The sequence below is a fragment of the Alligator mississippiensis genome, chromosome 2, assembly GCF_030867095.1.
Source record: "Alligator mississippiensis isolate rAllMis1 chromosome 2, rAllMis1, whole genome shotgun sequence".
NCBI classification, from domain to species: domain Eukaryota; kingdom Metazoa; phylum Chordata; order Crocodylia; family Alligatoridae; genus Alligator; species Alligator mississippiensis.
The window spans coordinates 143,210,247-143,233,173 of record NC_081825.1 but is presented as its reverse complement, the minus strand read 5'-3'; the positions used below and the strand labels follow the sequence as shown (position 1 = coordinate 143,233,173).

Sequence of the window (22,927 nt, the reverse complement as noted above, 5' to 3'; positions counted from 1 at the left end):
GTAACACCCTTCAAAAAAAATCTGACTTGAAAACATTAACATAATATTTCAGGTCTGAGAAGTTTACCAAACACTAGTAACTAATCCAATAACTAAGCCAACCAGCCAAAGTGAAACTACTACAGGTGGCAGAACAGAAGAGATGCATACTCTCTGTGTATATGAATGATAGTAAGCAAAAACTTGATTAAGAACTCATAAATCCCACCAGTTGGGTAAGGCATAATCTACTCTACAGTGATCTAATGACATAAAAATTTCAAGTGCAGTCTCACATTAAGCCCTTCTGCAGCAGCAGAACCCTGTGTTCTGCCAACAGTTACTCTGCTGAGTGGATAAGGATTCTCCTACTGCCGGGCACCTGGAGAAGGCATGCAAACACTCTCAAGCTTTCCGCTGCTGCCATGGTCCAGCCAGCAGCTGTGCTGCCAGAGCACAAGTGTGACAACCACAAAGAGCTGTCAAAAAGCACACAGGTCTACATGTGCTCTGGTGACTTGGCAGTGGCAGCTGCTGGTTACTGACAAAACTTTCTATCAGAAGACCAGGAAAAGGTTGCCAGAGTCTTAGACTAAAAGCTCCTTGATGCAGTCAAGGAGGATTTGGGAGGGGTTCCCATTAAAAAAAAAAAAAAAAAAAAAAAAAAAAGAAAAAAAAAATCAAGCTAAATTACTGAATGAAACAAATGTCTTGACTTTTTATTGCACAGCAGTGTTGTGGGGACAAATGTCTTTATCAGGGCTTGCATAAACACTAACACAATAGGGCCCCTAATTCTGACAAGGGCTTTTAAGAATTCTAATATTTGCTGAATGGTATTTGATGAGCTGTAGACATAATTGGATACAAACTAGTAATTACCAAATAAATTATTTGAACAAATACTGAGTATAAATGCAATGTCCTAACAGTAAGATTAGGAATATAATGGGGACCTAAAAGTTGCTTTAACAATGCAAATAATTTTGAAAAAGACTGATGTTAGATGAGAAGCCAGCCCCAACAACTGTTGCTAAATAAGGGAGTATTAGGCATCCAACCACGGAATTATTCAAGAACCTATTTGGAGACTTTCTTAGCAGTGCCCAGCTAATACATGTCTGATTTGATGCCCTCCCCATCCCCCCTAAATCTCCTGTCACCTGCAAAGGAATAAAGCATTCTCTCCTTTTACCCCACCCCTCAGATAACAGCTTTGTTACCTCTTTCAAAGGTGACATTCCTTACCCCCTATTTCATCCCTCTCCAAATCTCTTTTTGGGTCCTCCCCACTCAATAGCTGACTGCTTCTAAGACTTTTCCCAGGCACTACCTACTTTAAATTGTCCTGATTTTTATCAGTTGCAACTCATCAACATAAAAAAACCAGCAGTGAGGATTGATCAATCTGAGCCCTCTCTCCATTCAGAAAGAAGAGACAGCCCTGCACATCTGGTTCTCAGATTTGATAGGTATTCTTCATAATCATAGACAAGAAACTTGCTTTTTGCAGGAGACTGAAGATAAAAATTAGATTTTGCAGAAGTGGATAGCATTTGATAAGGAAAGCTTCCAACATACTCTTGAACAAACAGATTTTTATGAGCTCAGTTTATTTCAACTGCACTGTTCTCTCCCACATTTTTATTTTAATCCCTACTGAAGCCATGAGAAAATTAAAGCTAATAGGGCCAGTGTTATCATTGATGAGTCAACATCTACCTGTATCTGCTAACTTTAACTATAAATTTAAGTTGAATCCTTCCCTCTTTCATGAGAAAAGGTAGAACTAGGATCAGTGGAAGAAGATATAGACAAATTTTCACAGTTAATACAAAGTTACTTGCAAAGCTTTTTGAAAGAGTAACCCCTAAAGCAGATTACACACACCATTTTTCAGCCACCCCAGACTGCTCTATTACCCCAACTTCATCCCCTGCATAATAATTAAATTGACTGTTTCATAAGATTTAACTGAGATTTCAAGATCTCCTTAGGATCATGAAGATTTCCTGTTTTCTACTGCTTACCTCCTCAGTTCTTAGGTAAGCTTTTCTCTCACACGAGTTCAAGAAGCTCTAGCCCACAATCAGCCTCACAGGGACAAACCCCAATGAGGTTTTGTTCTAGGTCCTTCTCTGCAGCCAGTTGCTGAACTTGTGGTCTAATATTTAGGTCTTAACCTTGACCTAATTTCCAAAATTCAACAGGAAAACTGCCCTCTAAATATTGAGGAGGCTTTATCAATTATTACTGCAGAAACAGCAGTAATATAATAGCTGCTTACTATAATCTGGAGGTTATTAATTGGAAAAAAAAAGAGCAAGAAATATGTAATATTTTTACTACTGTGTAGCATTTAATGTCTCACATTTGTACTGCATGAATATTTATAAAAGATTTACAATTAACATATTAAATCGGAAGTCTGACTACAACAACAAAATACCCAATCTTTGCAGGAAAACTGCAAAAAAATGCATCAACTAAGGCAAAGTATAAACACACTTACAAAAACAAACTGATCCCAAGCTGATAGTATCCCTTTAAGAGGCCATCAAGTTAAAAGTAAACCCATTCTTCTGGCTTAGAATTTGTATCACTAAATACTACAAGCACATATACTTCGTCCACACTTCTGAAAAACTCACAATTAAATTCTGAGTATTATTATTACTCAATAGCATAACATATGTAGGTTCTCCAAATCTGTTTACAAAGTTTCTCTAAAACAGCGGTAGAAAAAAGTGCCTAAATTTGCTACAATTTTTACTTAGATCTCATTATCTAATGCATATATAAAAAACCCCAACATGGTGTGAGACATATTAGCTAGGGAAATTTAACAACAAATACATACAAGTATCGTTTCCAAAATATACATTTTAACATAATAATGGGAAAGCCCAATTTTGCACCTCTTGCACTGACAGAAATTTTTGCATGGCTAACAGAGAATAAAGGTAAATTTCATATTGGTCTTGTGACGTCACTGAGGAGGAAATTCTGCATTATTTTTCATAATGTAAAGCCTGATGTACAGAAATTACCTAAAAAATGTCATTAGTATGTTCATCACACCTGTACCAAGAACCCAAATGTGATGCATGGCAAGATATCCCAATTTATGAAACCTACAAGAAAAAGAATTAGGAAATCTTTCTTTGTCTAATATAAGTTTACTACAAGGCCAAAAGCAGGTTCAGCAACACATGCAGTGTGACAATGACAAACGACTTAACAGTCAAGCGTGTTGCAGAGACACATTTCTTATCTAAAGAAAAAGCTATGGTGCCTGGAAGTCCATCACTGATCCAACTGCTCATCACTGATCCATCTTTTGTCGCTCAGACCCTAGACATTAAGTCTGTAACTATTTCATTTCCAGGTATTTGGCAGAAAGGACAGAAATCTTAGGACACACACACACTAATGCCAACTGTTATGAAACCATCGCGAGACTCAAAGTCAAAATAACTCCAACTCACAGTCTCCCAATTGAACCCTCAGATCTCTGGATTTTCCCAGCTGGTAAGTCTGTGGAGAGGAAAGGGGGGAAATCGAGGCCCCACCATGAGGGAGGGAGTGGAGCAAGAGCAGGGGTTGGGGTGAGTGGGGCCCCAGGGCCAGGGCAAGTCATCCAGATGCACAGGGGAGGGGCACTGCCCCCCCCCTCCCCGCAGCAGCACACACCCCCAGGGGAGGCGTTGAGGGCATGCGCCCCCCACAGCAGAGGCAGGCTGCCAGCTGGGGTCTGAGCCCCACTGACTTGCCCCAGGAGCTCAGCCACATGATGCCATGGCTGCCTACAAAGCAGGCAGGGGACATGGGGCACACTTGCCACGCTGCACATCCACTGCCCACCTGGCAACTGGCTTCACACAGCTAAGCTCCTGGGGCAAAGGCCGCAGGGTACAGAGCCCCAGCCCACAGCCAGCCTCTGCGCCCCCCAGGGGGATGTGCTGCTGCAGGGAGCCATGCCCCTCCCCCATGCCTCTAGATGACCCAGCCCAGCCCCAGGGCCCCATTCAAGGAGACCTCCTGCTCCACTCCCTCCCTCCCTGCAGGGCTCAATCTCCACCCCCTTCTTGCCCCTTCCCCTCCACTTACCAGCTGGGTGCTGTCTATGTGTCTGCTCCTCATTCCCAAGCCACAGCCCGCCCAGTCCTGTTCATGCCTCTCACTTGTGTCCCATGGGTACCCTGCATCCTGCCAGGTAGTGTGCGGGGACCCTCCCCTCCCCCAGGCTGCAAACCCCACATACACATCCATAGCCTCCCACACCTTCAGAAATAACCCACCACACACACTCACATATGTCTGTGTTTACACACACACACGCCCCCCCAACCATCCATATATTATATACATGCATGTACACTCCATACATATAATACCTCACCAAATACACAGATATGTATAGGTATGCAGTGTGTATATATACACACACATACAGGTATGTATGCACATCCACACACCTCCATGTATAGAACACCTCACCAAATATAGAAGTGTATGTGTGTGTGCGCATGCCCGCATCTTCTTTTGAGGAAAAGGAAAGTACCTCTGCAATATCATGGTCAAATTTGTACAGAGGGCAGTATTGTTATGTAGTCCATAGTGTGCATGTGTGTACACAAATATCCCATTCTCAAGTTCTGGCTCCTGTGTACAGACACACACACAATATGCACATGCATATGCAAAGAAGTACACATGTGCATGCATACACATGCGTGTGTCTACATCCACACTATATATAGATTTAGATATAGACAGACATCAAGAGATCTAGATATCTACATCTAGCTCACCCACACTCCAGCTCTGGCTCCTGTACACACACACACACAAATAATGCATATACACAAAAGTAGACATATGTGTGTATACATATGCATGCAATACGTATGCGTGTACGCACATACACACACCCACCGGGGCTGGATTAACCCTTTTGTGGGTGTAGGCTAACAAGCTCATGGCCACTACTCTGTTCACTCCATGATTATAATACCTAGAAAAGCACAGCTGGGCTCCTCCTTCCCTCAAGGCCCCAGGCATGTGCCTAGTTGGCCTATGCATTAATCCGGCCCTGACACCCCCACTACATCGATCTACAGACACAGACCTTTAGATATCTACATCTGTGTCACCCACTCTCCATCTGACACACGCACTCGGCTCCCGCCCGATGAATCACCAGCCCCAGCAGCTGCACGTGGCTGCCGGGCACCTCTCCTCTACCTCTGCCTAGCGGGGCTGCTCCAGCCGCGCCGGGGAGCTGCACCAACCCCTGGTGCGAAGCGGCCGCCGCCCGCTCCCCTGGGGGGTGTGCGTGTGCGCGCGGGGAGGGGGTGCCGCCGGCCCGGGCCGCCCGTTACCTTCCGCCAGCAGCTCCTCCAGGGTGACCTGGCAGCGCCCCACGCTGACCACCTTGCCCACGGCCGAGCCGCCGCCGCCCACGCCTCCACCTCCGCCCGCGCCCGCGCCGACGACCGCCGCGCTCCCCCCTCCACCGCCGCCGCTCCCCTCAGACTTGGGCATGCGAGAAAACTTCTTCATGGTGCCCGGGCGGCGGCTGCCGGGGCCGCTGCGGGAGCTGCGCGGCGCCTGCTGGCCTCACATGCCGCCCGCGGGCGCCCGCCTTGCTCGGCCCAGCCCAGGCCAGCCCCGGCTGCGGGGAAGCGCCGCGCGCGGCCCCGGCCCGAAAGGAGACGGCTCGATCGCCGCTCCCCGCTCGCGGGCTCGTACCAACGGCTGCCGCGAGGCACCGAGGGCGGGGGGAACTGCCACTGGCAGCCGCTGCCTTGCCTCGCCTGCGCATGCGCGCTCCTCCCCTCCCCCGCTGGCAGCTGCCGCCGGAAGTGAGGTCTGCGGCCGGGCAAGCACGCTGGGGTTGGGAAAGCCCGCGCTGCCGGGAGGGGTTGCGCCCGCCAGCCCAGCGCTGCGAGCTGCTCCTCCCTCCGCGCCTATTAAGGGGTGGCGGCTGCTTGGGTCGGCCCGCGGTCACTGGCATCTGTAGCAGGGCTGAGGGCTCGTGCAAGGGCAGTGCCGCGCCTGGGGCACGTTCACTATTGTCGTGGAAACACACACAGAGTACTTTTGGGTCAGGTCAGCAGAAGCTTTTATTCAAAAGAAACTACAGCTGTAGGGGGGAGTTCCAAAGTGACATGGATTTCCCAAGCACTTGGAAGGGGTCCCCCCCCCCAAGAGCAAAATCAGGAGGTTTATATACTTTTTAACAGTCGCTTACGACTCACTTGATCATATAGTGAAATTAGCATGAAAAGCGGCTATAATATTACTTCATTATTTCTTTGCTGTTATCAGGATGGGAATTATGGGGGAGGTGGGGTTAGTTCACAAACCTCCTTCTTGCACCTGGAAATCTACTTTGTACATACTTTTTTTTTCTACCTTCAAGGCCGCGGTGAGCGAAGCAGTTGCAGAAGAGTTACAAAGAACAAACACTTGCCCTTATCTGTTCTACTGTACAGAGCCAGCAATTCTACACAAAGCGGTTATGTCATAACTAAAATAATCAAAGTTTAAGGCATATATTTTTTCTGATTCCACACTATGGAGTCACGGGTTAGAAGTATAAACATAAAGAAGTCTATACCCGAAAGCTTGCAAAGAAGAATTTTTCCAACGATTTGAGTTGGTCTTATGAAAGAGATCACAGTTACCCAGAGAGCCGTGTCAGCCTGTGTCCTTAGACCAACAAGGCTACAACCTGCGCCCCTGGATCATAAAGAAGTAGCATCTTTGGAGGTCCTCTAGTGCAGTGTTTCTCAACCTGTTGGTCAAGACCCAGAAGTGGGTGGCAAGAATATGTGAAGGCATCATGAACAAAATTTAAATGTGGATTTTAAATGGATTTTCATTTAAAGGAGAAAAATGTGGGAAACTGGCTTTTCCCTTGCAGACTGGCAGAGCTTTGGTCTGTGATGGCCCACACGCCACCCACCCCAACCCACACATCTACCCCCCCCCTTCCCTACACACTGGGGGCCAAGGGGTAGAGGGCAGCGGGTTGGGAGTGAGGCGCCGAGTGAAGGCTGGCCATCAATGTTTACAACTGGGTCCTGGCCTGAAAAAGGTTGAGAATCACTGCTCTAGTCCAGGGGTCATAAGCTGTAGGGGGAGCATGGGAGGAAGGGGAGTGTGAGACTGGCCACTGCCGATGCTGCTTCCAGCGTCTGCAGGCAATCACCACTCACCACACACAAACACACATGCACACGCGCGCACACGCACACACACACGCTGACATTGCCACAACTGCCTGCAAGTTGTCCCTGCTTGGCCCACCTCACCAGTGGAGTCTTGCAGCCACCTGCAGGTGATCCCCGCTCAGCCCACTCTCACTACTGATGTCGGGGCCGACACCCCTGCCACTACACTGCTGCCATCTGTGGGTGGTCGCTGTGCCCTCCCAGCCTCAGGAGGCAAGAGTCGTTCATGCCAGTGGTTCTCAACCTTTTTTGGCCCAGGACCCATTTGTGAACATCGATGGGCAGTCCCAACTCACTGCCCCTCACTCCCTGCCCCCAGCCCCACTGTGTATGAGGCGTGGGGGAGCCCCAAACAGCCCCTTGCAGGCTGGAGCTCCGCCAGCCTGCATGGGAAAAGTCAGTTTCCCACATTTTTCTCCTTTAAAAGAGAATCTACTTTTAAAGTTTGTTGATCCATTCTTAAAGTTTGCTCACAACCCTTTCATATATTCTTGCAACCCACTTCTGGGTTGTGAACCCCTAGGTTGCCTGCTTGGAAGTTCAAGATGTGCCTGATTCCCACCCCCATATTTCCCTTGTCTCACCATTTTTTCTTCCATCAAATTCATCTTTCTCTTTGCCCTGACTAGGTTTTCATTAAAGCCTTTGGTACAATATAGGGACTGTTTCAGATTGCCTCCCTCCCACACCCACTCTGCCAGCACTGAAAAATGGCTGGTTCTTCTGTTTAAGGGCCTGGTCTTGTTGACCATGTCCAAATAAAACTGCAAGGAGAGTTGAAATAGGCTGATAGAGTGCATTAGGATCTGACCTGTGCAGTGGCATTAAGAACTTTCCCCTTAGGCAGGGTGACCATATGTCTCGTTTTAGCCAGGACAGTCCTGGATTTCAGAGGCTGGTCCTGGCTGGCTGTTGGGAATTATAATGGGCATCCCAGTAACAAAGGGGTGCAGGGCACAGTCTGGCCAGGAATCAGAGCAGCACACAGAGCCTTGCAGGCAGGCAGGCACCAAAGCCTGCCCAGCGCACAGCTCCACCCCAGCCAACTTGAGAGAGCACTGGCGGGGGAGGGCAGTGTCCCAGATTTCCCTGATGATGCCCCTGTTTCCAGGATTTCCATATGGTCAGCCTATCTTAGGAAAAGAGATCGGGTCTGTTTATTAATGCCTAGAAGTTATCAAAACCTAGACTTTAAGTAAAGTCTAGCAACTCCAAAAGAAGTACCCAGTAACATAATGGTAGGGCATTGTTTAAGATGTCCTTTGTACTACAAGGAAGGGTTGTGCAGGGGTTCAAGCTTTCTTGGGGACTTGTTCCAGGGTGTTAGATTTAACTCTTGCAGGACCATCAGAGACATTACCATTTCCCACTCCAAGAGCAAGGTAGACTTGCAGAGTTAACCATATGCTTTAGAAGTTAGTCATGTCACTGAAGGCATTGTTTGCAGGGGCAGAGAAACAACAATGATGAAAACATCCTGAATGGAATAGGCTTAGAGAGGAAAGTGTCCTCTATGGACTCCCTAATAGTATTTCATGTAGTATCAGTGTGCGCCATGAAGATTTTCAGTCCAAGTATTGACTGGACCTTCTTGGGAATTTTCCAGCAGAACAGTTCCATTGCAAAATGTTATGAAAATGTCTTGGCTTCAGCAAACTTTATTGAGTCACAAACAGGTCTCTGATAGAACCCTGCCTGGTTTCTTAGTGGGTTACTGAAGAGCCAAGGTTTGAGGGGGCTGACAGTTCCTGGGCAGCTCCATCCTCTGAGCCCAGGAGCTCAGGGCTGCCAGATGACCAAGCCATCTGGCTCCCAAAGCTGCCTGCTCAGGAGCTGCACAACATGAGAAACCATCTGGTCCAGAAGAAAAAGTCCTTGGGTCTGAAGACTGTGGCAGTTTCTAACAAAAATTGACATTCTTGTCATCTAGTAGCAGTGAAACTGATAAAAATGTCAACTTAAGTCAGCACCAGCCTGAGTCTCCAGGAGCATAATTCACTTTGGAAACACCATGTGCTAATAATTCTGTAAGATTTCCAGTTCGCAGGTTTCATTTAGGGTCAATTCCAACTGACACCAAATTTCAAAATACTGACATTTTTATTACAAACTAGACATCCCAAGTTTCACCCAGTTCTAGTATTGACCCAGAATGATGCTACTTAGACTGGGAGAGTTTACAGGGTCATGGTAAAACAAAAGGTGGCTGAAGGCATATTTCTTTGAAGGTCCATACCGTACAAATGCAGCGGGCATGCAATTTCTCTTCTTTAAGAGGATGATACCATACCATTAATTAAAAAAATGTAATGTGGGAGCCACACACAGTCTGTCACTTACATGATTCAAAACAGTCACATTTTGGAGAGCTATAACGTGGTTTTCACAACAGCTCATAACCCTTGACCCTTCAACAACTACAGATAGGATGGACAGCAATGTTAGCTGCCAGGTCATTCAGGAATCTTATGAGACAAAGGTTTGATATCCTGCAGGTAATCTTTCAAAGTTATGCAAACAAAGTAAGGTTCACTTAAGAGTTTTGCTGCCCTCATAGTTAGGGCCCTACATAAATTGCAGTGAGACAAAGGGTTTTTTGCAGCCCACTTGTGGCATGCAGTGCTGATTTCAGGGGCATTTTGCAGCAGCATTGCTCCTCGGCATGGATTGGCAGAAAGGTGCTGCCCCTCAGCGCCGATTGGTGGAGAGGCCCAGGGTGGAGATGAGGGGAAAGCTGTCATCTTTCAGTTTTCACCCTGCCAGCCAGCTCCTTCCCCTCCTGGCAGTGAGGACCACTAACTTCCATTGGGTAGCCAGCATTTTATTAAGTTTTTTTGTTGTTGATTTTGCAAACAATCCCCTAGTTCGCAGTTTCTGTGAAATCCGTGAAACTGCAAATTTCCCCGTGTACAGTTGGCAATAAAACAAATAGGATTCATCCATTGATGTTGCCATACAAAGATGAAAGCAGAGATATATCTATTTACTTTTACAATTCCTTTTGTATAGTCCTTGCAGTCCTTTTATTAATTGAAGAGCAATTTTCCCAGAAGTGACACAGATTCTAATTCAAAAGTTTCCTTAGATGTGAGGTACATGAAAGAAACAGTAATGAAAGGGAATGGCATGATCAGCAGCATTTTATTAATGAGAACATTCCTACAGTGATAAATGCCTGTTACTTAGAAGTACAGTTTTAATTATGCCCTTAAAAAGTAGATGAAGATAAGCTGATAACATGAGTGTACTGTTGGTAAGCAGTATATTTTTCTCATTGGCAACTTGAAAATGATATCTTGTATAAATGTTACTTCAACATTTTTTTAAATATGTGCTTATCATTTGTTAAAGCAAGAGATGAATGCATTGATTTATTTATGTGTTGTTTACCCAAAATAACTACTTCTGTAATTAAGCGATTAATACTACATAGATGGTCTTAGGTATCACAATCTGCATATTTGCAGTTTTCAGTATAGTTGGCAAACAAGTTTATTGCAATTTCACACATAAGTGTGGTGTATATATACAGAAATAACTGGTGAAATTATGGATCCTTATGTATAAGCTATTTTGCAAAACTGAGCCACAGTCTAAATAAAATGTTTCACAGACATTTCAACTATAAATTTTCCACACTAGCTCTCTGCCCTTTTTTGTTAAATGCCAATATTGTCTGCTCAGGTTTTTTATTCAGGATTTTCTTTTCCTTTGTTATTCAAATGTGAGTAAAGTTCCTAATTAAATAGACACTTTTGATAACAAACATTTTAATTAATGAAAAATGTTGTGGTCTCTCTCCTGGAAACACATGTAACCTTATCCAGGTGAGCAGGTCCATTGATTATGATGAGTTTTTCACCTGAGTAAATATATTTAAAAATTAGGACAAAATGCAAAAAATATATTTTGAGATGTACAAAAAGCACGTTAATTTCAAGACAGAAAGAATGTAAATGGCTTTTCATTGTCACTATGCCACCTCCTTCTATGTTTTATCCCTGCTCCACAAACAATAGCATGATTTTTAGAATAGCATTGGGCATGATGAAGAAAAAAATATCACTACACTAAGACTAATAAACAAGGAATATTTTCTAACAGTGCAATCTGTTGATTGGTATCTATTTTTTTCCTTTTTTCTTTCTTTATATTTCTTCCTGTATTCCCAAGGGAAACCCATATTCTGTGATGTTCACAAGTTAGGCCCCAGTAATATAAACATTTCTCCACATACACAGATGTATTATTTCTGCTCACGTTTCCAGTAAAATGTCACACCCTTACGGCTCTTCCTCCTGTCCATGAAGGACCGTAATCAAAACTATTACCCAAGGAGTAAGGCTGCCTGCCTCTCTTTTTTCCCCTCTTAGTATGTGAACAGCAGAAAGAGATGGAACCCAGTCTTGCTTATGGTGTTCATTTTCCCACTGACAGGTGATTTACATGGGAAGCAGCAGAACTGGGCGAGCCAAAGTGCAAGGACAAGGCGTACCTGGGACCGAGTAAAACACAGAACATCAGAACACAAAAAGTTGTTGTGGTGAGGAAGGTGGAAAAATATTGCAGAGCAGCTTGGAATATACTTGATGAAGTGGCAGTATAGTGTGCTGCTTAGTTCAGAGAAATTTCCCCTCTCTATCCTGGTGATACTGGCCCTGGGTATAGGGGACATACATTCTCCTCTGCCTGACTCAGAATAATGAACCCTATTCTCTGAATTAGAAAGAGTAAGGACTTGAATCAAGTTTTCCCGTATCACAAATCAGTGCCCTAATCTCCAGCCCTGTAATTCTCAACCAGGGTTCTATGGCACCCTGGGGTGCCATGAGTTTCTTTTCAGGGTACTGGGAGCTGGCACCACTGGCGACTTGTAGGGGGTGCACGTGGGTGCACATGCACACCCTGAGCATGGCAGTGCACCCCCTATGAAAAGGTGCCATTGACACTGTCAGCTGCGCGTGCAGGTGGTCGCAACTCGCCACCCCCGCCACCACCAGCAGCACCTGCAGACAGTCAGCGATCGCCAGTAGCCTGGTCAGTGCTTGCCACCCCTCCTCCGCTGCCAACAGTGTCTGCGGGAGTTCCCAACTTACCACCACCACTGTGCTCCTGCTGCCGCCATGCTCCCACAACCACCAGGAGCACGCAGCGTTCATGGCTGCCATACTATATTAGCACTGTTAGGTAGGCAAACACCTACACATGATTCATGACTCAAACCCAGAGATTTCAAATAGGAATTTATAGTGTCAAAAACATCCTGACCCATTGTGGTTTTTATGAGTTCTTTGCAACAGAAGTAAAAAAAAAAAAAACAAGTAAAAGCTGAGAGCTGGCATTTTCCAAGGAGTGCCTGTAGTCTAACAAGGCAGGCAAGGTTCTTCAGGTAGATGTGATATCTTTTTATTAGACCAACTGCAGTAAAAGATATCACATCTACCCAAAGAAGCTTACCTTTTATTATAAAAGATAATAAAAGACATCACATCTACCCAGAAAACCTTGTCTGTCTTGTTAAATTACAGGCACTCCTTGGAAAATGTCCTTAGACCAATACAGCTACAACCAACAACCCCGTAGTCTAACAAGACTGAGAACTACTACTCTATTCTATAGAATGCATGTATCATATTTCGATGCAGTTCCATTTTCATGAAAATATTCACAAGGTTGGTTTTCTTTTAATGCAGAACAAAAAGCAAATTCTGAAAACTTGAATGTTGCTGCAAGGTAAAATCTTCATTCTCCAATCATCTCCAAAACATAGTAAAATAGTTTTTCTGAAGAATAAACTTGCAAACAGAAAAGGCAAAATTAGAAGGCCAGATTACAAGCAAGGGGGAGACATTTGGAAAAGGAAATGTGGAAGGAGGTTGTGCATAGAATGGATCAAGGCAGTGTTTTCCTTTGGTTTTATCTTGAGTCTTGCAACATTTTATGTTTTTTTTCTTAAAGCCCCAATTCCTGGAATAATGTAATTCTGAGAGAATCTCAGCTTTCATTGTAAAAAAAAAAAAAGGTAAGTTTCTGGCGTTCACAATTATACAATAAAACTTGAAAACATGAAGTCTGATGGCAAACAAGAACAACCCAAATATGATTTTTTTCAGTCTTATGATGTTTAATTTACCATCATACATGATTAGTGATTTTTTACATGCCTGCAGTCAGCAATACTGCGGATTGAAGAACCAAAAGGCTGATTTTATTTTTTCAGTAAGGAATGTACAATGATAAACCCATAGTGTAATGTAAGTTACTTCACTTAATGTTCTTATTTAATGGTGGTGTAGTTCTGAAAGTCTCTCTCACAACTGGGTCACTTTAACACGTAGTTAAAGACAAATTAACAATTTTTAAGGTATATAAATACAGGGTGGGGGTTGTTTGGGTTTTTGTTTGTTTTGTTGTTTTCAAATTAAAGGTTTCTTGGTACAAAGGATTATTTGGAAGAAGTTTATGTGGCTTGTATCATAATGTACCCGTGGTTTCAGTGACATAGCACTGGACTGTAGTGCTTGAGACCTGGGTTTACTAGATCTGGTCTGGGAAACCTGACAATGAACCAAGAATATGTGGTGTCGGATTTCATAGAATTGTACAGAAATTAGGGTTGAAAGGGACCTCAGGAGGTCATCTAATCCAAACCCCTGCTCAAAGCTGGACCATCCCCAACGAGATCATCCTAGCCAAAGCTTTGTCTAGCTGGGTCTTAAAAACCTCCGAGAACAGAAATTCCACTACCTCTCTGGGTAACCTGTTCCAGTGTTTTACTACCCTCCTAGTGAGAAAATTTTTCCTAATATCTAACATAAACTTCCCTTGCTGCAACTTGAGACCATTGCTCCTTGTTCTGTCATCTGTCAATCATCAGGGACCTATCCTGATTGCCATGAGTATTCCAAGATCATGGCCAGTGGCTCTGCAATCACATCAGTCAACTCCATCAGCACCCTCAGGTGCATCCCATCTGGCCCCATGGACTTGTATATGTCCAGCTTTTCTAAATAGTCCCTAGCGTGTTCTTTTGCCACTGTTGGCTGATCACCCCCTCCGACATACTTATAGAAACCCTTCTTGTTACCCTTCACATCCCTTGCTAGCTACAACTCCAGTTGTGCTTTGGCCTTCCTGACTTCATCCCTTCATGCCCAAGCAATGCTTTTTTACTTCTCCCTAGGTATTTCTCCAAGGTTCCACTTCTTATAAGCTTTCTTTTTGTGATTTAGTTTACTGAAGAGTTCCCTGCTAAGCCAAGCTGGTCTTCTGCCACACTTGCTGGTCTTCTGCCATATTCTGCCATACTTGCTAGTCTTTTTGCGTATTGGGATGGTTTGAAATTTGCTGTTAAGAAGTCTGTCTCATTGTATGTACCACTCTGGTAACTACCAATGAGAGGATCGTGCAGCTGGATGCGAACATAAATTTGGGAACCCTGACTCTTCTATCCATCTATGAACCAACACTTAACTACTCTGAAAAGCAAAAAGATGAGTTCTGTTCCAAACTGGAACAAATCATCAAGAATGTCCCCACAAGGAACAGACTCACTGTTATCAGAGATTTCAATGCCGATGGGGGTAAGGACTGGGTGCACTGGGGACATATCATTGGCCAACATGGCACAGGTAGCCTCAATGGAAATAGCCCATGCCTCTTGAGCTCTGTGCCTCTTGTGAGCTGATAGTCTTGAATACCTATTTTTCTGTCAGCAGCCACAGCAAGGTTACATGAAAGCACCCCTGCTCAGGACACTGGCATCAGCTTGACTTCATCCTGATGCATCACAGAAACATTTTCAACATACTGCATAGCACTGACTGTGACACTGACTATGCCCTTGTCAGGGCCAGGCTCCAATTACACCCTAAAAAGATCAATCATGTGAAGCCAAAAGGCAAACCTCACCTCAATGTCACTAACATGAAAGACTCTGACGCTTGTGTAAAGTTTCAATGTGCGCTTGAGCATGCTTCTGAAAATGATCAACTTGATTCCCCTGATTCTGACACCTTGTGGGAAAATTTCAAGAACAAGATACTGGCTGGTTGTCTTTGGAACAACAAAGAAAAAGCAACCTGACTGGTTTGCAGTGCCTGAACATCTGCTGCTCTCACTCATGGAAAAAAAAAAAGAAAGTTTGCCTAACTCTACTTCAGCAACCAAGTCCAGAAATCACAAGTTCAAAGAGGCTAAGGCTGCAGTCTAGGAAGCCACCAGAGAATGTACCCAGAAGTACTGGCAAGATCTACGCAAAAAGATTCAAATCTGCTTTGAAAGAGGGGAACTCATGATACCTATGATGGAATTAAAGAGGCACTTAGTCCAACTTATAAAAAGATTGAAAATCTGAAAGCAAAATATGGTACCATCCTAACTGACAGGCAAAAACAGCTTGACTGATGGACTGAGCATTAAAAAGAACTCTACACAAAGGATGCCATTATCTGTGATGCTGCCTTAGATGCTGTTCCCCAGCTTCCAACAATGCAGGAGCTGGACAAAATACCAACTTTCAAAGATGTAGAGAAAGCTATCAAAAAGAATATGCCTAGGAAAGAAGTAGGCAACAATCAGATACCTCCAGAGTTCCTAAAGGCAGGGGGGAGAAAGTTTGAGAGCAACATCCACACACTTCTCTGCACCTGCTTGGAAAAAAGCCTTATACCCCAGGATTTGAAAAAATGCAAAGATAATTCTACAAAAATAAAAGGAACAGAGCAGACTGTAACAACTGCCAAGAGATATCTCTGCTCAGCATGGTTGGCAAGGTGCTTGCAAGGGTCCCGCTGAAAAGACTCCAAGTCCTTGCTGAGAAAGTCTACCCTGAGAGCCAGTGTGGGTTCAGAGCTGGATGCTCCACAACAGACATGTCCTTCACACTGCTTTTGTTACAAGAAAAAAAGCCATGAATATCAGGCACCTCTCTGTAGCATTTGTCAACCTACAGAAGGCCTTCAACACAGTTAGCAGGAATGGCATCTACAAGATCCTGTCGAAAATTGTCTGTCTACAAAAAGTATTTTCCCTATTAAAGGAGTTCCATGAGAGAATGAAGGCAACCATCCAGTATAAAAATGAAACATCATCTGAGTTTAGCCTTGATACGGGAATGAAGCAAGGCTACATTTTAGCACCTACTAGCTTTAGCATCTTCTTCTCTGCCCTTCTTAAGTACACTTCTAGAAATGACCAATCTGACATACTAATTGAATTGAGGATGGATGGCAGCTTGTTCAACATCAGATGATTTCAGAGCAAAAGACATGACACCCAGCTCACTATTCAGGATCTGCTCTTCACAGATGCTGCTGAATTCGTCTCTGATTCACCTGATGAACTGCAGATGCTGATGAACAAGTTTTCTGATGCATGCATCAATTTTGGCATGGCAATCAGTATCAAGAAAACAGTTGTCGTGTTGCAGGGCACCAACATCCCACCAAAATCTATGTTAATAATGAAGCTCTGGAAAGCATAGACCTCTTTTGCAATCTTGGCTCAACTCTTACCAACTCAGTTAGCCTTGATAGAGAACTTGACCCAAGACTTGGCAAAGTCTCTGTCACCTTTGGCAAACTTACCTCATGTGTCTGGAACAACAAGCTGTTAACCCTGAACACAAGGGTGTCCATCTATCAGGCCTGTGTCCTCAGTACTCTCCTTTATGGCTGTGAAAGCTGGGTCAAAGATTGAACATCTTCCACCTTTGCTGTCTCAGAAAAATCCTTGGAGTCACTTGGGACCAAAAGATCACCAACAATGAGATCCTTGAGAGGACCAGTCTACAGTCTATGCAGACTAAGCTGGATGTTTGCAGGCTTCGCTGGCTGGGACAGGTGGAGCACATGCCTCAAGATCATCTGCTGTGCTGTGCTCTGTGGCCAATTCAAGAACTACCTGCAACGCAAAGGAAGGCCAAAGCTCCAATATGATAACAAAGTCAAGCAAGGTCTCGAGAAATTCAGCATTCCCACTGACAACTGGGAGAATCCTGCCCACAACTTCTCAGTCTAGAGAAACCAGGTCAAAGCTGGTGCAGTTATCATGGAGAGCCATCAGAGAGCCCAGGCTGAGGCCCACAGGCAAGCCAGGAAGCAGTGTGCTTCAACCTCTATGACATGTGGACCTGTAGCCACTGTGGGAAGACTTGCCACTCGCGCATCAGGCTCTCTTCCTATACCACTGCCAACCACTATTGACTGACTGACTTAATCGCTTTTCCTTTCATCTGTCAAGATGTGGGACAGCCATATAGGTTTCAGTGACATAGCACTGGGTGCATAGCACTGTAGTACTTAAGATCTGGGTTCTACTAGGCATAGGGGATGTGTAGGGAAGGCACAGGGTGGGGGGCACATGCCTCCACTGAGAGCACTGGTGGTCCCCCTGACAGCGAGTGCTCCAGTTGGTAGGGGGGGTATGGAGAGCAGTAGTGCCCCCCCTGAAATTGGCTCTGCCGGTCGTGCCCTGCTGGTGCCCCCCCCCCCCCCCCCCCCCAGACTCAGGAGGCACCAGTTACCCATGCTACTAGGGAACAACCAGGATGTGAGCAGTTAGGGCTTGACCCTGGAAGATCATAACCCAGGGGATCAGGAGCAAGATCTGTGAAGAACCAAATATGGGGAGTCACCAAGGCAGAGTCAGAAGTCAGCAGATAGGAAAAGGGCAACAGAAATCCAAGACTAGGTAAAGAAGTATCTAACCTTTTGAGTACTGAAAGAGCTGCTGCTTATAAGTATGCAGCCACTCCTATCCAGGCAACTGGGGCCAGCTGGAAGTTGTTAGGCCATTGGTAGCCAGGCCCACTTCCTGAGGGCTAGTATTAGCTGGCCTTCTGTCCTTATTCCTGACAAGTTCTATTTCTGACTTCGCATCTGGCTTGTTGGCTGACTTTGGGCAAATCACTTTACCTGTTTGTAAAATAGGGATAATGATTACTTATGTTTCTTGTAAGTAGAACTGCCTTTTGAAAAAATGTTATGTAAGAGCTTGGTAGTATTATCATGCAAAACATCACTTGAAATATGCTATGAGAGGTAGCTAGAGCCCTGGTAGACTGAAGTCAGCCAGGAGGCCGGAGAGAGATACAACTTTTGCTGAAATGTAGGTGTTCTATATATACAGCTACCAGGCTTAAAATTTGGAACTGTCTGAATGCTATCTTCTTTAAATTGTCAAATAATCCAAATGTCCCTCATTTCGTTACTGTTCCCTTTGTACTTCTTACTTCAAACTCTTCCCTTCATGCAGTTCATAAAATTGTGCCCTAATAAATCAAATAAACCTTTCTCCACAAATGTTTGTAATTCTTTTAAAGGAAAATACAATTAAAACAAACCCAGAGGTATGGTACTACTTTAAACATTGCGAACTTAAACTTTGCTGCTCTTTCAGTGTTCCTAGGACAGTCCTTTATTTACCCTAATTTCCCAGACTTCACATTGGCAACTGATGAAAAGAATATGTCTACTTACCTACAAATCTGTTCTTTACTTAAAATGTCCTATGGCCTTACAACACTTTCTCTCTTTTTTAAAAATAAGTCTTTAATTATACCTCACCTCTATGCAAAGCTGCTAGGATTTTGCCTTTGTAGTACACAAAGAGCACTAGCATATAGCAACATAGGCAGCAATATCTGACTATATGTCGTTATGTCAGTTAATTTACAGTAAATATTCATTATTCCACATTATAGTTCAGTTGGTCTGAACGTGAATTTCAAGAAAGAAAGTTCTCATCATAAGCATTTCTTTTATTTTTTTTCTATTTTTATCTCTTTATTGTTGCATGTTTGTTTTCTTTCAAGTCCTGTGGGAACTGAGAGAACCATCCTTTATGCAAGGCAGCAGCTAGACAATCTCCACCCCAATAAAAATTGTTTCTCAGTTTCTTACTGATGACCCTGATTTAGTTTGTTTCAGGTTCAGTTAGCAAAACCAAACTGAATTTTTACTGACAAACTAAAGAAGGAAAACCCCAAGAGACAAGGGTTTGTTTTTTTTTCTTCTGTAATAGAAAGTAATAGCTCAACTCAACATCACAAAAGCATTTAGTAGTAGGAGGAAGGAGGCAGTTGTGTGTTAGGAGGGGGAGGGGGCGGATTGTGTATTTATTTTTTCCTTTTGCTGTGTTTAAACATACACAGCTTATTACAATCTGATATATTATAAGGCTGTTATAAAAAACTAAACAACTTGGGTGAAATTTATCCTATGCAGGGTGGAAGCACTAAACACAAGGCCATATGCAATGCCTAAAGTTTCACTTAAAATCTATTTTGAGGACATAAACAGTGCATAGGGATTATCTTAAAAACAGAAGTGAATTTCAAGATGTTAATTTCTGTCTTTCTATTTTAAATAGGAAATGCATAAGTGAGCCAAGGGAAATTACTAACTTGTTGATTTCCAATACTAAGGTATAGAAAATCTTTAAAAAAAATGAATTGGAAGATACACCAATACTGAATTCAGCCATTTGAAAATGAGCACAACTCTTATTGATATTAAAGTCAACAGCCATTAATTTCAAAGAGAAATGTACCCAATGGGACAAGTGCTAGATTTGTAAAAATACGTTGTGAAGTTCTTGTTGACATGACAGTCTCAGTGCAGGCCAGAGCATCAAGGGAAATCAGGGAAATTATCAGTGGAGCACATATTTTCAAGGATTAATAATGTAAATAACAAAGAAGAGAAAATGGTGGAGGACATAAAAGGATCCGAATTACTTGCATCCTGATCCTACAATCTGCTTCACAGAGATGGACCTGTATCCTATCTAAAGTAGCTTGGAGGATCGTGTCCTTAGATACCAAACTAAAAAGTGTTAACATTTCTCTTGCAAAAGTTGGAAATTAAGCAAGCAAAGTCAAGGACAGAATGGCAACGTTCAGACATCAGTTCTGTGCTCCAAGTCATAAGAGGCTTAATCATGCAAGAGGGTGAGTACTCAGACTAGCTTCACTCTAGCTAAGTATTTAACTACATACTTGATTTTAATGATTGCTCACATGCTGCAAGTAAAAAACAGTTAAGCAATGCAGAACACTAGGAGCATGTACAGCCCTGCAGCCATGGACCCACTCCTCCCACAGAGCAAAGGTAGCTGAGGACTCTTCTCCATTTCCATTGTAAAGAGACAGGTGCAGTGTTCTCTGGTCAAATTCCTCATTCCCACCCACCCCAACGTGCTGCCTCTCCCCTAGTCCCAAGAAGGGTGGAAATGGAGACTAGATGTTTACCTCAGCAGCTGGGGTAATCTGATTAAGTATATGGGTAGGTGAAGCAGGCTCACTGCGCTCTTCTGGCTTAGAGTCCACTTGTGGGGTGCTAAAAGGGCTCTCCAGAACAATAGGCAATGGAGTTACCTAACATAGACACAAATGAAGCATTGTCCAAGCCTTAGAATTATCATTTTTAGGTATTTTAGTTTCTGTGCAGATGCAGGCAGACATCCCTGCGTTGGTGGCCCTCAAATCAGATCTTCAAGATTTTCTTTGCAACTCTAACAGTTAGAAGCTAACTGTTTTAATGAAAATTGAGATTCTGGTATAATGTCAGGATGTGAAGAGTTGGGCACTGATATATTGTACATGTACCTTAGTCTGCTACAGTTAATTCTGTGCTTAAGACTTCCCCTGGATTGGGGACAGTGTTATCAGCACCATATAGGATCAAACCTGTAAAATGTGAAAATCTACTAAAAAGGATGTTGGAATAAAAAAGAAAATCTAGTACTGAAAAGTGAGAGGAAGCATGAATAACCTAGTTACACAACTACTAGCCATCTTTATTCCCTTTACTACTAATGTGGAACACATGGACTATTCTTTATTTTCTACAGATTTATCTAGCCTTTACTATAATGTTAGCATTCATTTACTGTTCAATGCTGTGTTCATAAATGGTTTACATGCACAAAGTGCATGTATGTGCATATATGTATGTAATTACTTATATATGCCTGTACATATGGGCATGTACATAGTGTCTGCCACTTACTAGAATCACACTAGGCAGAACACTTTTGAGTCCAGTAACTAGTGATTCTGATAAGTGGGAGCAAAGTAAATTGAACTAAGTACAAAGCACATGTAGAGTTCCATCAAGAAACTGTACAGTTACAGTATTTCATTGTGTTTAACTCCTGTACTACTATAAACTTAATATGAATGTCCAATAAATTTACACCAGAGCTGTGTATTGAACATATGTGCAGGCTAGCATCATGAACCAAAGATGGAGAAAAGCTTGCTTGTATAGATTATTATGGTTTAAGATTTTATTCAAATAAGCATCTGATTCTATAATTCAGGATGCTAATAAGTGAAGGAAAATACACATAATAGAGTGCTTTTGGCATTTAGTTTTGTATTTTAATAAGCAGCTGACATTGTACATTTTTGAGGGTTCAGGGATCTCACGCTATGTAAGAGAAACAGCAAAATGTCTATGTATCTGTTCTTAATTGTATTCTATGTGCTAAGGCATACAGTTGAATTTAAAAGGCTTATACTGGTGTTCTGTTTAAATAATAGCACAGGTTATATTCCTGCTTCTAGCAGAGGATACCACTGAATTTTTAGACAAGTCATATAAGCCTATTTTAAAAAATCAGTGAAATCACTCACTCTTGAAAAAATCACTTACGGGCTAAGATGCTTCTTATGATGAGAGTTGCAGTCAGGACCAGATTTTTTTGAGATTCTAGGGTTAAAAGGACTTTAGAAATGCAAAACACTGGTATTATTCCTATTTTAAGACATCATAGGAATGATCACACTGATACATCTGGCTAGACTAAGATTAGAATATAATTCCAAGACTTGTTCATTTATCTAACTGACAGCAGCTAGAATGTCTAGATCATTTGGAAGATACGTTGCTTATCTAAAAATGTATTTTGATTATAAACAAAGTTGATCTAGCATATTCTTGTCCTAAACTGTGGTGGTTGTGATACCAGGGCACAGCTCGTATTTTATTTCTTTTCTGTCCGACTCCAAAGCAGCAGGGAGGCTGCATGCACCCCAGGCCATACACCACATGGATGACCCCCTAATGTACCTGTATGCCTACATCCTCACCCCCTTGCTACGCTATGCACCTGTGTGGGTGCTCCCCTGCATTGTTGTAGCATGTGCCTGCGACCCCATCATTCTGCTGCACCATGTACCCGTCTGAGTGTCCCATACCCCACTGCTGCACTGAGCACCCACAACCCCACCTTCTCCCCCACCACTGCACCTCACAGCCCAGACTCACCCTCAACTCCCAGCACTGTGGTGTATTGCACCAATCCCTGAGGCAGGCGTGAAAGCAGAAGGCAGAGGAGGGAGGAGGGGCCAGAAGGATATGGGGAGCAGTGGCCAGGCCAGAGCTTGGGAGCTGTAATTTAACCTCTGCAGGCCATATACAGTTCATAGACTGCATGGGGCCTGTGGGCCACCAGTTGGACAGCTGTGTTTTATTTGATAAAGTATCCAAATAATACCCATCTTACATGAGTATTCTGAGACCCCTGGCACATGCTACAATGACCTTCTAATTAATGACACCACAAAATGGGAAACCAGCCACAAAACCATTCCACAAAAGATGTGTAATGCTGATTTCCCTCATGCCTTACACTGAATGTGGGGCAGGGTAACCAGAGCCAACTCAAGACTGGTCTGATTCTGGTGCTGGGAAGGACAA

The 22,927-nt window shown here is 43.6% G+C and overlaps 1 protein-coding gene across 4 annotated transcripts in view; it reads right to left on the bottom strand.

The window, feature by feature from the left end:
* BMP2K (BMP2 inducible kinase) overlaps window positions 1-5,825 on the bottom strand; it is a 133,791-nt gene extending 127,966 nt beyond the window's left edge. For 3 of the 4 annotated variants that reach the window (XM_006258849.4, XM_014603811.3, XM_014603849.3), the window contains exon 1: window positions 5,364-5,727. In XM_006258849.4, the coding sequence (XP_006258911.1) occupies window positions 5,364-5,544 (181 nt within the window). In that variant the 5' untranslated portion in view covers window positions 5,545-5,727. The other variant, XM_059722221.1, reaches the window with a different exon arrangement.
* Between the last annotated feature and the right edge of the window lie 17,102 nt (window positions 5,826-22,927).